We start from the raw sequence: 16,053 nt of genomic DNA on the forward strand, positions 1-16,053 counted from the left end.
CCGGTGCTGCGTTCACGTTGCGGAGTGAGGCCTCGCCCGGGTACCCTGCCGCCGCCACCCTCACACCGCCTCCGCCGGCGGCGCGAAGCCCCGGCGGTCCCTCTCGGGACGCCGACAGAGCGCGCAGAGCGGGCCACGTCCGCTCTGTACGGCCCTCGCGGTCTCCTCGGGCTTGTCCCGCTCCGTGACCCCTGAACGGGGAAGGCTGGCCGGGACAGGCCCCTGGCCGGGACAGGCGGCGAGCTGGCACTCTGCGGGCTGCTGCGGGCGGCGGGGCGACGGGGGGCGCCAGTGCTGAGCCTCCGGGGGCCGGTCTCGGGTCGCCCGGCTCTCTGCCCCGTGCGGTCTGCGTCCGCGAGGCCGGGGTGCAGCCCGGCCGCGGTGCTTTTCCGCCTGCTGGGGGCCGGGAGCTGAGAAGGGGTGGGCATGGCCAGCGTCCCGCAGCTGTTGGACGACCTGTGCGAGGCTCTCCTGCCAGCCGCGAAGGCTCCCCTGGGCCAGCGCGGCGTGAGCCGGCAGAGGGCAAAGCAGAGCCTCAAGAGGGTGGCCTACAATGCCCTCTTCACGGGCCTTTTTCAAGACGAGACTCGTAGACTGCAGCCTGATCTCGCGAAGCTGCCCGTGAAGAACAAGGTCCTCATGCTGTCCTTCGACTTGAGAGTGGGCGGTCTGGGCCCCGAGGCTGACCGTCTGGAGGAGCTGGTGGAGGAGCTCCTCGCGGCCCCTTGCGGTCCGCTGGTGGAGGTGGGGTCTGTTTTGGACCTCCTGGTGCAGCTGGCAGGGAGCGGCCCCCCTCCAGTGCTGCGGCGCAAGAGGGACTACTTCTGGAACAACAGGCATGTGGGGCGAAATGTGCCCTACGGCGGCTACGACTGCTACGACCTGAGTGTGTTTGAGTCGGAGGTCCAGTCTTTGATCTCCAGGGAGGAGTACTTATGTCAGGACATGATCCGGGAGGCGCTTCAGCTGATGGAGGCGGCCCCAGGCGCTGGCCTGCCCACCACGGGGCTCTTCTCCTATGGGGATCCTTGCAGTGACAGGTTTGAGAGAGACACCCGGGTCTCGCTTTTCGGCGCGCTTGTGCACAGCCGTACATACGACATGGACGTGCGGCTGGACCTGCCCCCGGTGCCGGACAGTGCAGACCTCTCTGGACTGGCCATTAAGGTAGAGTGCGTGTTTCCTGCGTCCAGCTCCCCGGCAGCTGGAAGTGCCTCCTTTGACCTTCCCTTGGCCATGCTAAACGTAGGGTCACACTCGAGTCCCTGTCACTTGGTGGCTGAGCTGTGGCGAGGCAGGGCTGCTGGCCTGGGCTTCACCTGGGTGGGCGGGGACCCCGCTGTGCACCTGCAGACCCGGGCAGCATGCTGCTTTCATCTTCTGACGGGCGTGTGGTCAGGTCCCTTCCTCTGCTCTCTAGGGTTGCTGTTTACATTTGATTGCAAGGAAGTAGCAGGTTCAGCCGTCTGTCAGGTACTCAGCAGCCACGCACAGCGGAACTCTCCTGCTGTGTGCACGGTTCTGTGTCCTTTCCTCCACCTGTAGTGGGGGGTATTTCCTACCTTAGTAAATCACTGTGGGTCTTTGTGTTTTGCGGCTTTATAAATGTTGCTGAAACATTTCAGTGCTATCATTACTCATTTATTCCCTTACTATGAAAAATTCTCGCTATAACACTAAATTTTTCTGTTTACTGTGATTTTTTAATTTTTAATTTTCTTTAATTTTTAAAGAATTTACTTACTTATCTGAGAGGGAATGCACAGGAGCATGGGGCAGTGGCAGGCAGTGGGAGAAGCAGGTTCCATGCTGAGCAGGGAGCCCGACATGGGCTCGTCCCAGGACCCTGGGGAGTTCGGCAGATGCCTAATGGACTGAATGCCCCAGGTGCCCCTACTATGATTTTTGTGTGCTGGGTTCCCCAAAATGGATTTTCCAGTCAGAACCATTTCTTGAAAAATTCCGTTTTAAATTATATTGATGCCTTTATGTGTCCTATGCAACTGGAAATTGAATCATCTTACTTGATCCCTTAAATCACTCGGTGGGAGTAAAAACATTGTGTAGTAGCTGCGTGCTTGGCAAAAGTAGAGGAAACATTCTGCTGGGTGTTTCTTGGGGGGAGACCAGGAATTCTGACCACACTTGGGTGAAATTTAGACCCAAAAGCTTATGTGATGTTTCCTTCTCTCCTGTGGTCTCCAGGTTCCTCAGAGTGTGGATCAGTCTGATGACGAAGGGTTCCAGTCGGCATCTAATTTGACTCCTGACTCCCAGTCTGAACCAGGCATGACTCCAGACATCGACCCCTGGGACGCCGTGCTCACCTACAAGGCCAGCAAGCGGAGGTGCTGGGAGCAAGTTGGATGGTACTTGAGCCTTTGCCCCTAATCGCAGCCCTTCGCCCTCACAAGGTGTGAGCAGGGCCTTTACTCAGGAGAGCTCAGGCCATTGTTTGTAGAGCAGCTATGATGGGATTAAGAGCCGGGAAGTTTCAGTCAGGCTCGTGTGTGGCCTGACCTGGGTCCCAGGACGTGAGAGAGATGCTGAGGGGCGGACTTGTGGGCTTCAGAGAGGTTTATCAGAGAGTCCGTTGGCAGCGGCCCCCAGTCGGAGCTGTGGAGGGCAGCCCCGCAGGCTGAGCAGTCAGGGCCAGGCACGGTCTTCACATCGAGGACTGACCCTGGTGCTCTCTGGCGGACAAGTTCAGTGATCACAGTGCTCCCCTAGGCCCATCCAGGTCCAGGGGCCTCTGCACGGAGGACTCTCAGGGTCTGTAAGGCGCTGGTGTCGCTCAGAAGCTCCCAGATTGGGGCTGGAGGACACACATTTCCCACTCTCTGCTCCTGGGACCCTCTTGCCCTGTTTCATGTGCTGGTCGTTCTCTGGAAGACCACTTTGGGGAGCACGGGATGGAAGAGGCAGGGTTAGCAGGGGTACAGTGCCTTTGGAGCAGCGTCTGGGGGCCAGCAGGGTCTCCTGAGGATGGACACATGCCAGGGTGTAGACAAGTACCAGTCATGTTCGGGCACCGCTCCTGCTGGCGAGGTCATGTACCCTCCCCCACCGCCCTCTACAGTGGACGGCCAGCTGCCCGCTTCCCTCCGCACCGCTGGTGGAGGTGGCCTTGTCTTTCGTGTCCTGCAGCTTTCTGTCTGGCGTACAAAGCAAGTCTAGCCATCCCGCTTGCCGCTAATCCCTCATGTGTCTCAAAAGCGGGCCAACAAGTTAGCACTTTCTTTTGTAAATATTTGCTCAGTGGTATTTCATTCATTAGTTCTTGCTTTTCAAGTAACTGTTTAGGAGATAGGATTGCTCACCAGACCTCTGTCCCTGCCTCTCCTCACCTCCCCCTGCCTGCTCTGGTGCGAACCTGATCCCACAGGGCCCTGAGCCATGAGGCTTTCTGTTCTAGATCATTTGGCAAATCTTTTGAACTTGTTTCAGTTTAAACCCAGCCATCTGCTGGTTTCCTACCATGATCTCTGGCTAGTGAGCAGTTGGGGAAGCTGCTGCCCTCTGCAGCCCGAGCTGCCTGTGCGCCCTCAGCCCTAGGACCGTAAACTCTGTCCTCTGAGAGCCTGGAGGACCCCTCTCGCTGCTTCACCCTGAGCACCCACGGAGGTCTGAAGGCCACCCTGCCTGCTGCTGGCCTTCCCTGCCGTTTCTCTGTGGCTGTGCTTGTTCTGCGGGGGCGGGGAGGGTTTCATTATGTTCACGGCTGAGTTCTCGTGGGGACAAGGGGAGTTTGGTGTTTTCCTTCATGGGATTTTCTGCCTTCGCTCTGTTCTCAGAGGGTGCACACGTGGCCATAGTGGTGCTCCTGTTGACCCTGAAGAGTGGGCGCAGGAGCCGCTGGGGCTGAGAGATGGGATGGCACCTGCCCTCAGCGACTCCCTGGAGGAACCTCAGGAGGACTTTGGAACCTGAGAGGCCTTTCCTCATGCTTTTCTCTCCCGAGGGAGTGAGGGCAGATGTCCGTGGTCTGGCCACAGCCCACTTGCCAACCTGGACGCCTTGGAACTGGCCTGTCTGTGCCCCCAACCCTCCTTCATTCTCCACACAGTCGGTGCTGCCCTCCGGAGACCGAGAGCCGAGCACATCGTCGCTCTGCCTGCCACACTGTGGCTGCCCTGGGTCTGGAGCGAGGGCCAGTCCTCCCCGCGGCCCCCCAGCTCCACTCACACCGACTCTTTCCTCTTCTCGCTGCTCCCAGGGCCTCTTGGAGCCCTGCCCCGCCCTGGGATCCTGGGATCCCAGTCCGTGCTTCCTCATTTGTCTGGTCCGCAGCGCCTCCTCCTCCTCCTCCTCGCCGCGCCCCTGCACTCACAGACTTGCTGAATGAGGGGAAGGAGGATTGACGTGCGTTGTCAATTAAAAAGGAGTTTTGATTTTTTTTTTAAGATTTTATTTATTTGCGAGAGAGGGACAGCTGGAGGGCTAAGAGACTGCCTTTGGCTCAGGTCGTGATTGCAGGGGCCTGGGATGGAGCCCCGCATCGGGGGGGGGGGGTCCCTGCTCAGCGGGGAGCCTGCTTCTCTGCCCCCCCATCCCCGCTCCCCCTGTTTCTTTTCTCTCTTTCTGTCTCTCAAATAAATCTTAAAAAAAAGGTTTTGTTTATTTGCGAGAGAGAGCAGGAGCAGGGGGAGGGGCAGGCAGAGAGCCTGATGCAGGACTTGATCAATGTGGGGCTTGATCCCAGGACCCCAAGATCATGACCTGAACTGAAGGCAGGCGCTTCACCGCATGAACCCCGTAGGTGCCTCAGAAGGGTTTTTGGTTTAATAGGTTCTGAGATGTATTGTTCTTGTATCTTGTGTCTCGTGCCTGATGGGGATACACACATGCTGGTGGTCAGACGTGTGTCTTGATGTTAGACTGTCCTCAAGCTTGGAGCTGTTACCCGTTCAGGAAGTGACTTTTGTCTTTGAAGAATAAATGATACTCTTTGGACATGTTAGATCTAAAAATAAGGTTTTTGTTTTTTGTTTTGTGCAGAGGAAGGGAAAGGAGCTGGTTAGGTATTAAAAATGAGAAGAAAAGTTTCACTTATTTATTCTTTATTTTTTTAAAGATTTTATTTATTTATTTGACAGAGATCACAAGTGGGCAGAGAGTCAGGCAGGGAGTGGAGTGGGCGGGGGAAGCAGGCTCCCTGCCGAGCAGAGAGCCCGATGCGGGGCTCGATCCCAGGACCCTGAGACCATGACCTGAGCCAAAAGGCAGAGACTTAACCCACTGAGCCACCCAGGCGCCCCAGAAGAAAAGTTTTAAAAGGGCTTGTGTTCCCTAAGCTCCCCTTACTAAGAAATTAGTTTTTCAGTGGATTTTAAAAAACAGCTCTTTTAAGTTTTTCAGTACGGGTTGATGGTTTTCAAAGGAATATTGAAAAAGTGATACTGGTTTTTGGGCTGCTTTTGAATGAGGTGGCTGTGAGTCCCTAACACAGCACCGTGTGGAGGCAGAGCCCCCGGAGGTGTGCTGGGAGACACCTGCAGGACGCAGCAGGCATGTCACATCCGAAAATTTGTGAGACTTTTGTTTCTTGAAACTGAACAAAGGAAAGCTCATCAGGATATGCGGAGGGCTGGCAGGGGGCTCTCACCGGCTGTTCCTGCTGTTCTTTGTGCCCTCCCAGGAGGGAGCTGGGGCTGGGAGTCCCCTGCTGGGAGGGCCTGGTCCTGCTGGGGCCGCCCCGGCCGGGAGCTCCCCCTGCTGGCCGCCTGGCGCCGTCCCGGGACGCAGGAGCGGCCAGTGCACTCAGCATAAAATTTGCCCTCATGCTTGTTCAGCGCGTACAGTTTTGTATGCGGCCTCTTTAACTTGGTATAATGTCTTCGAGGTTCAGCAGGTGTAGTGTCCATTTTAGGCCCGAGTCATCGTCCACTTTATGGACAGGCCATGCGTTGCTCACCCACGCGTCCGTCCGTGGACGCCTGGGCTGCTTCCGCCTTTGGGCTGTCGTGAATCATGCTGCTGTGGACGCTGTGTGGTCGTCATGCTGAGGACCGGCGTGTGGCCCTGGGCACTGGGCAGGCAGGGGCGCCTCCTGCTGCTTCTGGTCTTAGTCCCTCTCCCCGGGCTTCTCGGTATCCACCTGAGGTGTCCGTGTCGCTCCGTCCGCTCAGTGCCCCCTCCTTTGTCTCCCACAGCCCCCCCGGCCACAGAGAGGAACCCTACCTCACCGAGGCCGGCAGGGACGCCTTCGACAGGTTCTGCAGGCTCCGCCACCGGGAGCTGCAGGTGCTTGGCGGGGGTCTGCTGCAGGCCCCACAGCTTGTCGTGGTGAAGGAGTGCGAGCTGGTGAAGGATGTGCTGAACGTCCTGATCGGGGTCGCGTCGGCCACGTTTTCCCTCTGCCAGGTGAGCCAGCGCTGGCGTGCGGGGACAGCCCGGGCTCCGTTGGACAGCCCGCCGTCGGCCGGGCACTGTGCGGGGCAGAGGGGAGCCCAGTGCAGTAAGTGGGCGGCTGGATGCCAGCCTCAGCGGTGGGCCGGGGGAGGACGCCGCAGGTTGCCAGGGAAGCTGGCTCCACGGCCTGCCTGGAGGACGTGGCCGTGGTCTTCCCGTTTCAGTTCTAGAAAGTACTCGTTCATGAACGTCCTTCTAGAACTGGACGGAAGTGAGAGGTTTATTGCTATTGGTGGAGCCCGTTTCCCTGACCGTCCTCGAGAGGCACCCAGTGGCCCTCACAGCCTTCCCTGTGCCTGGCGGGGCGCACATTCGGCCCCGGGAGCACCTGCCTGCAGGAAGGCGGCCCGCGGTCCCGACACGGTCGCTGGCTTTACTCAGCGCCGTGGCTTCTCTCCTGGCGGTGGGTGGGACTGGGCTCCTCCTGAGCAGCAGCGGCCGTTTCTCCACCGTTTGCCTCTCACAAAGCGAACGAGTGTATTCAGGAGCCCGAAGCCTTTCCTGCGCGCTCTGCGGCCTCCTCTGGGGGCAGCAGCTGCCTCTCCAGCTCTTCAGCGTCGTCACCGAGTGGCTGTTCTCCAACTTGTGCTCAGTGCGCGTCCTGGGGGTTGCCCCGGAGACACGAGGTCCCGCTGACTCCTCAGGTGACTGACGGGGGTGCTGGTGTGAGGGCCACCCTTTGCAGACTTTCTAGAAGGCCGTTTCGAGGCCTTGTGCGAATGACCTTACTGTGGAAGCAGCCCCTCCCTTTTCTTTCCAGTTTCAGTCAAATACACATAAGAGAAAATTTACCATGTTAATCACTGTTTTTGGGTAAGATATATTCATTTTGAGAGAGCGTGCACGCGTGTGTGTGCTTGTGAGGTCGAGGGAATGACTCCTCACGAGCTCACGATCCTGAGATTAGGACCTGAGCTGACACTGGGAGTCGGACGCTGACTGCCAGCGCCACCCAGGTGCCCCCCACGGTTTTTTTTTTTAAACGACTTTTAAGTATGCTGTTCAGTGGCGTTGGCTACATTCCCAGCGTTGTGTGATCCTCACCCTCCCAACCTGAACTTCCCAAAACTGACCCCATCACATACTCTCCCCCTGCAGCCCCCTCCCCGGCCCCACCGTCTGCTCTGAGTCTGACCACTCGGGTGCCTCCGGGAAGTGGGGCCAGACAGGATTTGTCCTTCTGTGTCTTGCTGGTTTCACTCGGCACCGTGTCCTCGGGGCTCCCCAGTCATGGCAGGTGTCCGCTGCTCCTTCCTCCTTTCTTTGTTTTTTAAGGTTTTCTTTTTTTTATTTGACAGAGAGTAGATCACAAGTAGACAGAGAAGCAGGCAGAGGGCAGGGGAAGCAGGCTCCCTGCTGAGCAGAGAGCCCGATGCGGGGCTCCATCCCAGGACCCTGGGACCATGACCCGAGCCGAAGGCAGAGGCTTTAGCCCTTTGAGCCCCCCAGGCGCCGCTGCCACTGCTGTTTTAAACAAGTGGTGAAAGCCGACATTCCTGCCTCCTGTGTCCTTGGGGACAATCTTGTGGTCTTTTACTGTGGAGCGTGGCGCTAACCGTGGGCTTGTCGTACGTGGGTTTTATCTTGAAGTGTGCTGGAATCTGTCAAATGCTTTCTTTGCACCAATTAAGGTAACGCTATTTTTTCTTCATTCTGTTGTGGTTTATAGCGTTATTGTTTTGGTTTTTTTCCACTTCTCTAATGAGTATTTATTGGTGGCTGAGCTGTGATGCAGGGTCCCAGGGTGGGAGACGGATGGAGGACAGAGGGGAGGGGTGCAGCCAGGTCCCACCTTCCCAGGAAACAGCCTCTTGCCTGGTGGTGGTCCCAGGCTGACACCCAGGATATGGGGCTGGGGGACGCGTACAGGTGCTGGTACCGTTCGCGCACGGAGATGTCTCCCCTGTTAGCGGTCATGAAGTCCTGGAAGGTCTTGGTTTCGGTCTTGATGTCTTCTGCCATGGTGCTGAAGCAGCTCGCAGACCAGCGTGACCGTCGGTGAAGGCCAGACTGATCGATTCCTGGGTGCCGAGCCGCCCTTTCTTAATATGCTGCAGGGTTGGATTTGTTAGTATTTTCTTTTTCACATTTATTTATTCATTTTTGGGTGGGTGGCCAGGGGGAGCTGGAGAATCTCAAGCAGACTCCATGTCCAGGCTGGTGCCCGTGGGGCTCCATCCCACGGCCCTGAGACCATGACCTGAGCCGAAACCAGGGGTCAGACACGTCACCAACTGAGCCACAGGCGCCCCGATTTGTTAGTATTTTGTCAGAGATTCTTACGTTTACGTTCATAAGGGATGCTGGCCTGTAGACTTTTGTTCTTATAGTGTCTTTATCTTGCTTTGGAATCAGGGCAATACTGGCCTCTTAGAATTGGGAACTATTCCCCCCTTTTGGGTTTTGGAAGAGTCTGAGAACAGTTGGTGTTAGTTCTTCAGTTGTTCGGTAGAATTCTCTGGTAACCGTCAGGTCCCGAGTTCTTCTTTGTTGGCAGGATTTTTTGTTTGCTTAAATTTTTCTTTAAATTGCAATGAAACACACAAAACATTTATCATCTTTTTTTTTTTTTTAAGATTTTATTTATCCATTTGACAGAGATCACAAGTAGGCAGAGAGGCAGGCAGAGAGAGGGGGAAGCAGGCTCCCCGCCGAGCAGAGAGCCCGATGTGGGGCTCGATCCCAGGACCCTGGGACCATGACCCGAGCCAAAGGCAGAGGCTTTAACCCACTGAGCCACCCAGGCGCCCCAGAACATTTATCATCTTAACGTGTTGGGAGGTGTGTCTGTTGGAGCCTGTGCCTAGAGCTGCGTCTGCTGGGACGTCTGGGGCTGTCTGTCGGCCTGCCCGGCAGGCAGTGATGCAGAACACGCTCTGCCGCAGCCCTGCGGTGTCCTGCGAGCCGAGTGACCAGATCCGGTGCCGCGCCCTGTCCCCCTGTGCCCTCTCCCGCAGTGGGCGTCACGTTCTGACGTGCGCTCTGCAGTGTGGTCCGTGGGAAATCCTGCCTTGTTTCTGCAGGCGTAGCTTCTGTTGCTGGGTGGGGGACAGTCGGGCTCTGCCTGGCGGCCGTCTGCTCTCCGCTCTCGGTGTTCCCTGTCTGTGCGGCGTGGTTTTGGGGACACTGCGCTGTGCTGAGGGGGTGGAGGGGGGCAGCGATACCATGTCGGGCTCTGGGTGCCTGACTCAGTAGCCTCTGTTCTGCCCTGTCCAGCTGGCCCAGACTTTCACGGTGAAGCGAGGTGTCCACGTGTCCGGAGCCTCTCCCGAGAGTGTCAGCAGCCTCCTCTCCGAGGTGGCCGTGTGTGGGACGCACTACGCACGCCTGAGCCAGTTCTCTCTGCAGCCGGTGCTGGACTCCTCGTGCGGCAAGGGCCTCGTGTTCCAGGTGTGGCCCTCCGCCTTGTGGCTGTCCCAGACCTTCCCGGGAGCCTCAGAATTCTACCCCAGGACCACTTTTTGTTTCCTTAGCAATGTCTAAAAGCTGACAGTCCCTCTTTGGGAACGGGGTCCCCGGGATGATGTTTTAGCCCCTTGTCACTTACCTGCAGACCTGGGGAGAAAGGCCATGGGACAGAGGGGCAGCCAGCATTCGGGGCCGGGGCAGTACGGAGTGGGCGTGCACTGCCTGTCCCCTGCTCGGCCCTCAGGGAGTTGCACCGTGTCCTCCCTTATTTGGGACATTGGGGTTCTGGGCCCTGGGGCTGAGCCATCTCTTCTGGAGAACCTTGCAGTCGGCCCATATGCCGGGTAGAGCACCCCCAGCCCTGGGACAGCACGTGTGGGCTGCGGGGAGGGACAGGCCTCCAGACGCGGCCGGAGCTTTCGGAGAACAGAGAGAACGCCAGAGGGAGGCCGAGCAGAGGAGACAGGGTGCTGGGGTCCAGCGGGGGCACTTTGGGGCCCTTCGCTTTGGGGCCCAGTGGCATTGCTTTTGGCCGACCTGATGAGGTTCAGGTGTGAGACGCACGGGGCAGCTGGTGGAGGCAAGGAGGGAACCGACGAAGATGGGAGGCCGCCATGTGGGGTGGGGGACATGGCTGGTGCGTGAACTGACTTTTGTTCCGGAGCCTTCCGTGCAGACCTCCCGTGGAGACGGAGGCTGAGCTGGGGCGCCGTGACTGTGGATGCAGCCCCGGACACACGTGTGGTCGAGACCCCGGTGGTTCAGAACTCCCCCTGGGACCCCCAGTTCCAAGTTTCCTGGTGTAGCTGGTCCGGGCCCTGGGATTTCGTGAAGGGTGCTTGCTTCCAGCTGGGCGGGGGTCCCTGGGCACGACCCGGACATGGCCGTTCCACAGATGATGGAGCCCCACGGCTGGGGGATGGGAGCCAAGGCTTTTCCTCCCACTCCGGTGGTGTCCTCCGAATTCTGCGTGCCGCAGCGGTGTCCCCGTGTGCGGCCGCCCTGCCTCCAGCCCCTCTCCCTGCAGGCCTTCACCAGTGGCCTGAGGAGGTACCTGCGGTACTACCGGGCCTGTGTCCTCTCCACGCCGCCCACCTTGAGCCTCCTCACCATTGGCTTTCTCTTCAAGAAACTGGGCCGGCAGCTCAGGTGCGCCCCGGCGGGGGGCCGCTGTGGGGCTTGCGGGGCTGCAAAGGGCTGGTGAGAGCAGGGGCCCTTGCCCCCGACGGGCTCCCCGGGCGCTGTGTGCTGCGTATCTGTCGGTGGCCTTCCGTGGCAGGCCCTGCCTGGGGTTGGGGGCTCCTGCCTGAAAGGCACCCAGGGTCCCCACAGTCCTGGCCCCTGGTGCTCATGGGCCAGTGGGTAAACAGCGGGTGGCGTGGTGTGGTGGGTGCCCTTGGGAGAAGGGAGCCTGGGGCCTGGGGGTGCTGGGGAGGGAGGTTCAGTGGGAGAGGACACCTCAGGGGCAGAGGGGCTAGTGGCGGGGTGCTGGGGGGTGGCGGGGCGGGCGCACAGTGCTGTCTCGGGGACGTGGACTGCAGCGGGACGGAGGCCGAGGGGTCTGGGCAGGGTCTGCCCAGTCGGCGAGTGAGAGGAGATGTCACTGGGCGGGACGCGGTGGGGTGTGACAGGTGCAGGGGAAGGGTCACAGACTCAGGGTGGCTCTGAGTCTTGTCCGAGCCTGAGAAGGGGGTGGGGGTGCACGGGGTGGCCGGGCAGGAGGCTCCGGTCTGGAGTCCCCATCCTCGGTGAAGGCAGGCAGAGATGCGCCTGGGGGCCATTCTGCTCCGGTGTCCCTGGTCCTGGGGGTGCGGTGCGTCTGCCCACCTGGTTTCACGCAGCGTCTGCATCTAGGTACCTGGCCGAGCTCTGTGGCGTGGGCCCTGCGCTCCCAGGTAGCGGCAGCGGGGAGCCCAGGGCCGCCTTCCCCACCGTGAGTTCTGGTTCTTCCCGAGGGGCGGCTGAGCGGTGGGGCTGCGGCTGGGCGTCAGGGGCGTGTGGTGAGCGCCCCAAACCTCCCCTTGCTGTCTCCAGGGGGTGAAGCTGCTCTCCTACCTGTACCAGGAAGCTCTGGATAACTGCAGCAACGAACACTACCCCGTGCTGCTGTCGCTGTTGAAGACCAGCTGCGAGCCCTACACGAGGTGGGGCCCGCGCACACCGCGAACCCCGAGCAGACAGTGTACCCCGCGCGGGCTGTGTGCCCACCGCAGACGGACAGCAGCAGTCTGTTGTCGCACACCTGCTGATGGTGGAGGTTGTGTGGAGGGAGGGAGAACTTCGTGGGGAGGCAGGGCAGGAGGGGGTTGGGCTGTGGCCTCGGGTCAGAACACACACGTGGCCTCCATGACCCTTCACTGTGGGCCCATCCGCTGTGGCAGGTTCATCCACGACTGGGTGTACAGCGGCGTCTTCAGAGATGTCTGCGGCGAGTTCATGATCCAGGTGAACCACGAGTACTTGGGCTTCAGAGGTAGGCGGCCGCTGGTGGCTGGGCTGGGCCTCTGCCATCATGTGGCTCAGGGCCAGTGCTCGACCCCGGCCGGCCGTGTGTCCTGTCCTCAATTCAGATAAGTTTTACTGGACCCACGGCTACGTGCTCATTTCCAAAGAGGTGGAGGACTGCGTCCCTGTGTTCTTGAAGCACATTGCCCACGATGTGTATGTCTGCGGGAAGACCATCAACTTGCTGAAAGTCTGCTGCCCCCGGGTAAGGGGGGCCCGCCCTCCTGTCCTTTTGTGTCTGTAGTTTGTGGTCAGCTCTCATTTTCCCCTGAATGTCACAAGCAGCTTCGTCGAGTCTCTGGGAGCTTGTCCAGAGATAGGACGAGAAGCAAAGGCATTTCGGAGGCCAGGGGGTGGTGGGCTCCTTCTCTCCTTCCCTCCTTTCTCCATGCAGGAAACTGCCCCAGTGGGCTAGTTATGGGCTGCTTCCCCAGGAGGGTGGACCTGGTTTAGGGAGTCCTGTCTTCGTGGCTTAGCCGGTTGGGGGAGAAGGATTTGTCAGGCTCCGAGGAGCGGCCCATGTGTCGTCCCTGGGGCGAAGAGCTGTGGAGCGGGGTGCAGGCTGCCCAGGATGGGGCTGGGAGGAGGCCTGTGGCTTGTGGGGTCTCCCTGTGCTGGGCTGAGAACAGACCGAAGCTGCAGGACGTGGGGAGGGGCAGATGCTGGGGAGTGCACAGGCCGGGGCTCCCTGGGGAGGGAGTGGGTCCGGGGGGTGGCCAGCTGTGGGATGGGGTCTGTTCTGTCTGGGCTGAGCTCAAGGCCTGTGCCCAGGCCTGTAGCCCACACTCCTCCAGTGAGGGAGGCCGAGGAGAGGTCTTCGTGGCTTCTGGAGGGTCGTTGGTGGGAGGCAGCCATGGCCTGGGCAGAGACCGCACACAAGCCATCTGGAGTGTCCTGGAGGTGGCCCAGGGTGAATGAACGTGTCTGGGAAAGGGAGCTGTCCCTGTCCCCCAGGTCACCAGGAACAGAGTGAACATGTCTGAGAAAGGGAGCTGTCCCCCAGGTCACCAGGAACCGAGGCAGAGCTGGGCACGGGTCTGCGTGTCACTGGCTCAGCGCAGCTCTTCCCTCTTGGTAGCATTACCTCTGCTGCTCTGATGTCCCCGTCCCTCGGATCTCGGTGATTTTCTCCCCTGAGGAGCTGAAGGAGGTCGAGAGGGACTGCGCCATCTACGTGGGGCGCATGGAGAGGGTGGCACGCCACAGCTCCGTCAGCAAGGAGGAGAAGGTGCTGGGCGCCGCGGGACCTCCCTCCCCTCTGAGGGTCTCGGGCTGATGGGGAGGCTGCCCTGCTGTTCTGCGTCTGCGTGGGGTTATCTGGGTGGGGGACGCCCGGGCAGGGGCTGTCCTTTTCTCTCTGGGGCTGGCTGGGTGGTAGACAGGCCCAGTCCTGGGCAGCAGGACCAGAGGTTCCCACACTCGGAGGACTCTGAGCTCCTCTCCTGTTCGGAAGGGGCTGGTATACCAGGACCTGAGCTTCGAGTGTGCCCAGGGAGGGGTTTGATGGCCTTTTCTGGCCTGGTCCCCCAGGGGAGACCTGAGAGGACAAGAACGAGGAGGGGGGAGGCAGGGAGGGGCTGTCCTCCAGCCCGCCTCGAGCTCCTGCTCGCCTCCGGGCGGGTGCACGCAGGCGGGGGGGCCCGGCCCAGATGGCTCGGGGCGGTGGGGCGTGTTGACTGCTGAGGCTTGTGGAGCCGGGGTGCTGTCCCTGGAGGGGCCTGCGCGGGGTCTGAGCAGCCCCTGCGCTGAGGCCGTCCTGGAGCGGGGGACAGAGAATTTGGGTGTGTTGACAGACGGTCTTTTTCAGGAATTACGAATGGAAATTGCAAAGCAAGAATTGATTGTCCAGGCTCGGGAAGCAGCGTCCAGAGTCCTGCGAGCCCTCAGTGGTGCGTGCGGCTCGGGTCACCCTCCGTGGCTCTGGGGCTGCCTGCGCAGGCACCTCACCACGCCGCACCCCCATCTCCACACAGATCGGCAGACCTCGGAACGCATGGCCTCGGACGCGCGGAAGCGAGAACAGTTTCAGAGGCTGAAGGAGCAGTTTGTGCAGGACCAGGAGGTAGGCGGTGCGGCTGCCGGGGTTGGGGCCTGCGGGGCCGCGTGTGGTGCCTCGTGCGGGGGCGCCAGGGGGCGGGGGCCCGTGGGGTCCGGCTCTGACCCGCCGGGCCGCGTGTGGTGCCTCGTGCAGCGGCGCCGGGCAGCCCGGCAGGAGGCCCTGGACGACGACGTCGGCCCCGCACCAGAGCTCTGCGACAGGGAGAGGCGGCTGAGGGCCCTGGAGGAGCAGCTGGAGAGGAAGGCGAGGTAGGCGGCCGCTCTGGGCTGTCCTGGCGTGAGGGCGAGGCGGTCGCCTTGGCATCTTGAAGATTCTCAAGTGTGTGTGAAGAGCGGGGGTCCGAGCTCCCGCGTGCGCCTGGGCGGAGGGCTTCGGGCAGCTCCGCCACACTCCGTGCGCGCCTCTGTCCTCGCGGTGGGTTCGTGCGGACTGGAGCCCAGACGGGGCACGCACGGTGGGTCTGTCTGTCCTGCTTGCCTGTCTCTTGTTTGTTCCCAAGTTCAACAACTCCCATCCCTTTTCTCATTTTTAAGCCTGTGGTGAGCCGGACGCTAGATGGACGGGGCACTTGTCCAGCCCAGTGTCCAGGAGGCTGTCTCGTGGTGCCTTTAGCTTGCCCTGCCCTCCTACCTGGCAGCAGAGCCGGCCTCTCCCAGGGGCACCGTTGTGGGGGGCTGTCTCTTCCTGCCTCTTCTCTCAGGACCACAGCCGTCCTGACCTTAGATACTGCTCATGGAGCACGTGTCGTGGGCGTGCGCACGCCTGGGCACGTGTGTGCCTGTGTGCGTGTGGGGTGGATGTTCTTCTGTTGTCGATGGGAGACAGCAAAGTGTAGGGCGGTGTCCCTGGTCTGGGGCATCCGCGTGGGAATGAGCCAGTCCAGGTCTTTCCCTGCTGGTGAAAGGACCAGAATCGCTGGGAGTAACGTGCGGGGAGAGCTGCCGGGGAAGCCGATGCGGCGTTTGCCTTATGCTCTCTCTATCCTTTGGCACTTGTCTTTAGTTCAGCAGAATAGGAAGGTACCCCTCGTATGGGGGGCCTGGCAGCCCTGGGCCTCCTGCCTGTCCTCTTGCTTCCGACCGTGTAGCGGCTCATTCTGGTATTTGCTCAGCAGATGTCAGCTGAGCCCTGGCTAGGTGCCTGTCCTCCAGGGTCCTGATCTGGTGGGCAGAAACACGTGCCCAGCGAGGCCCCTGCAGGTGCAGTAGGGGGCCCCACCGGGGACCAGTTGCTGGCCTGGGAAGGTGCCGAGGGCCTCGGCCATGGAGAACCACCCTAGCCCGTGGGGTACCAACTGGACAGTGTCGGGCGACCATGGCAGCTGGGTGTCTCTGGGTGTGGCTTTAGGCAGGCGCTGGTTGACCATTATAGCAAGTTGTCGGCAGAAGCAGCTCGCCGAGAGCAGAAGGCGCTGTGGAAGATCCAGAGGCACCGACTGGCAAGTGCACGGCTTCGTTTCCTTGTAGAAGATCAGAAGCACATTCAGGTATTGCTGCTTTCGGATGGGAGCTCTTCCCCTGGGCTTCGGCGGTCTCGGAGCCCCTGAGTGCTTGCAGACCTGGGTTCTGGAAAGGGTTGGCAACTCTGCCCAGGGACGTCGGGACTGGGAGGAGGCCGTGCTGGCGCCAGACGGTGGGCAGCGCGGGGTGCTCTCTGTAGGCCCAGGCTCT

The 16,053-nt window shown here is 60.4% G+C and overlaps 1 protein-coding gene across 4 annotated transcripts in view; it reads left to right on the top strand.

The window, feature by feature from the left end:
• Positions 1-16,053, top strand: part of TUBGCP6 (tubulin gamma complex associated protein 6) — a 20,870-nt gene continuing 4,817 nt past the window's right edge. For all 4 annotated transcript variants that reach the window (XM_044229125.1, XM_044229126.1, XM_044229128.1 and 1 more), the window contains exons 1-14: positions 1-1,167; positions 2,206-2,369; positions 6,153-6,363; positions 9,628-9,801; positions 10,847-10,968; positions 11,674-11,752; positions 11,854-11,963; positions 12,201-12,292; positions 12,390-12,529; positions 13,403-13,552; positions 14,132-14,213; positions 14,298-14,386; positions 14,516-14,631; positions 15,731-15,869. In XM_044229125.1, coding sequence (XP_044085060.1) covers positions 427-1,167; positions 2,206-2,369; positions 6,153-6,363; positions 9,628-9,801; positions 10,847-10,968; positions 11,674-11,752; positions 11,854-11,963; positions 12,201-12,292; positions 12,390-12,529; positions 13,403-13,552; positions 14,132-14,213; positions 14,298-14,386; positions 14,516-14,631; positions 15,731-15,869 — 2,409 coding nt within the window. In that variant the 5' untranslated portion in view covers positions 1-426. The remainder of the gene's footprint in view (positions 1,168-2,205; positions 2,370-6,152; positions 6,364-9,627; positions 9,802-10,846; positions 10,969-11,673; positions 11,753-11,853; positions 11,964-12,200; positions 12,293-12,389; positions 12,530-13,402; positions 13,553-14,131; positions 14,214-14,297; positions 14,387-14,515; positions 14,632-15,730; positions 15,870-16,053) is intronic.

This window comes from Neovison vison, chromosome 12 (genome assembly GCF_020171115.1).
Source record: "Neovison vison isolate M4711 chromosome 12, ASM_NN_V1, whole genome shotgun sequence".
NCBI lineage: Eukaryota > Metazoa > Chordata > Mammalia > Carnivora > Mustelidae > Neogale > Neogale vison.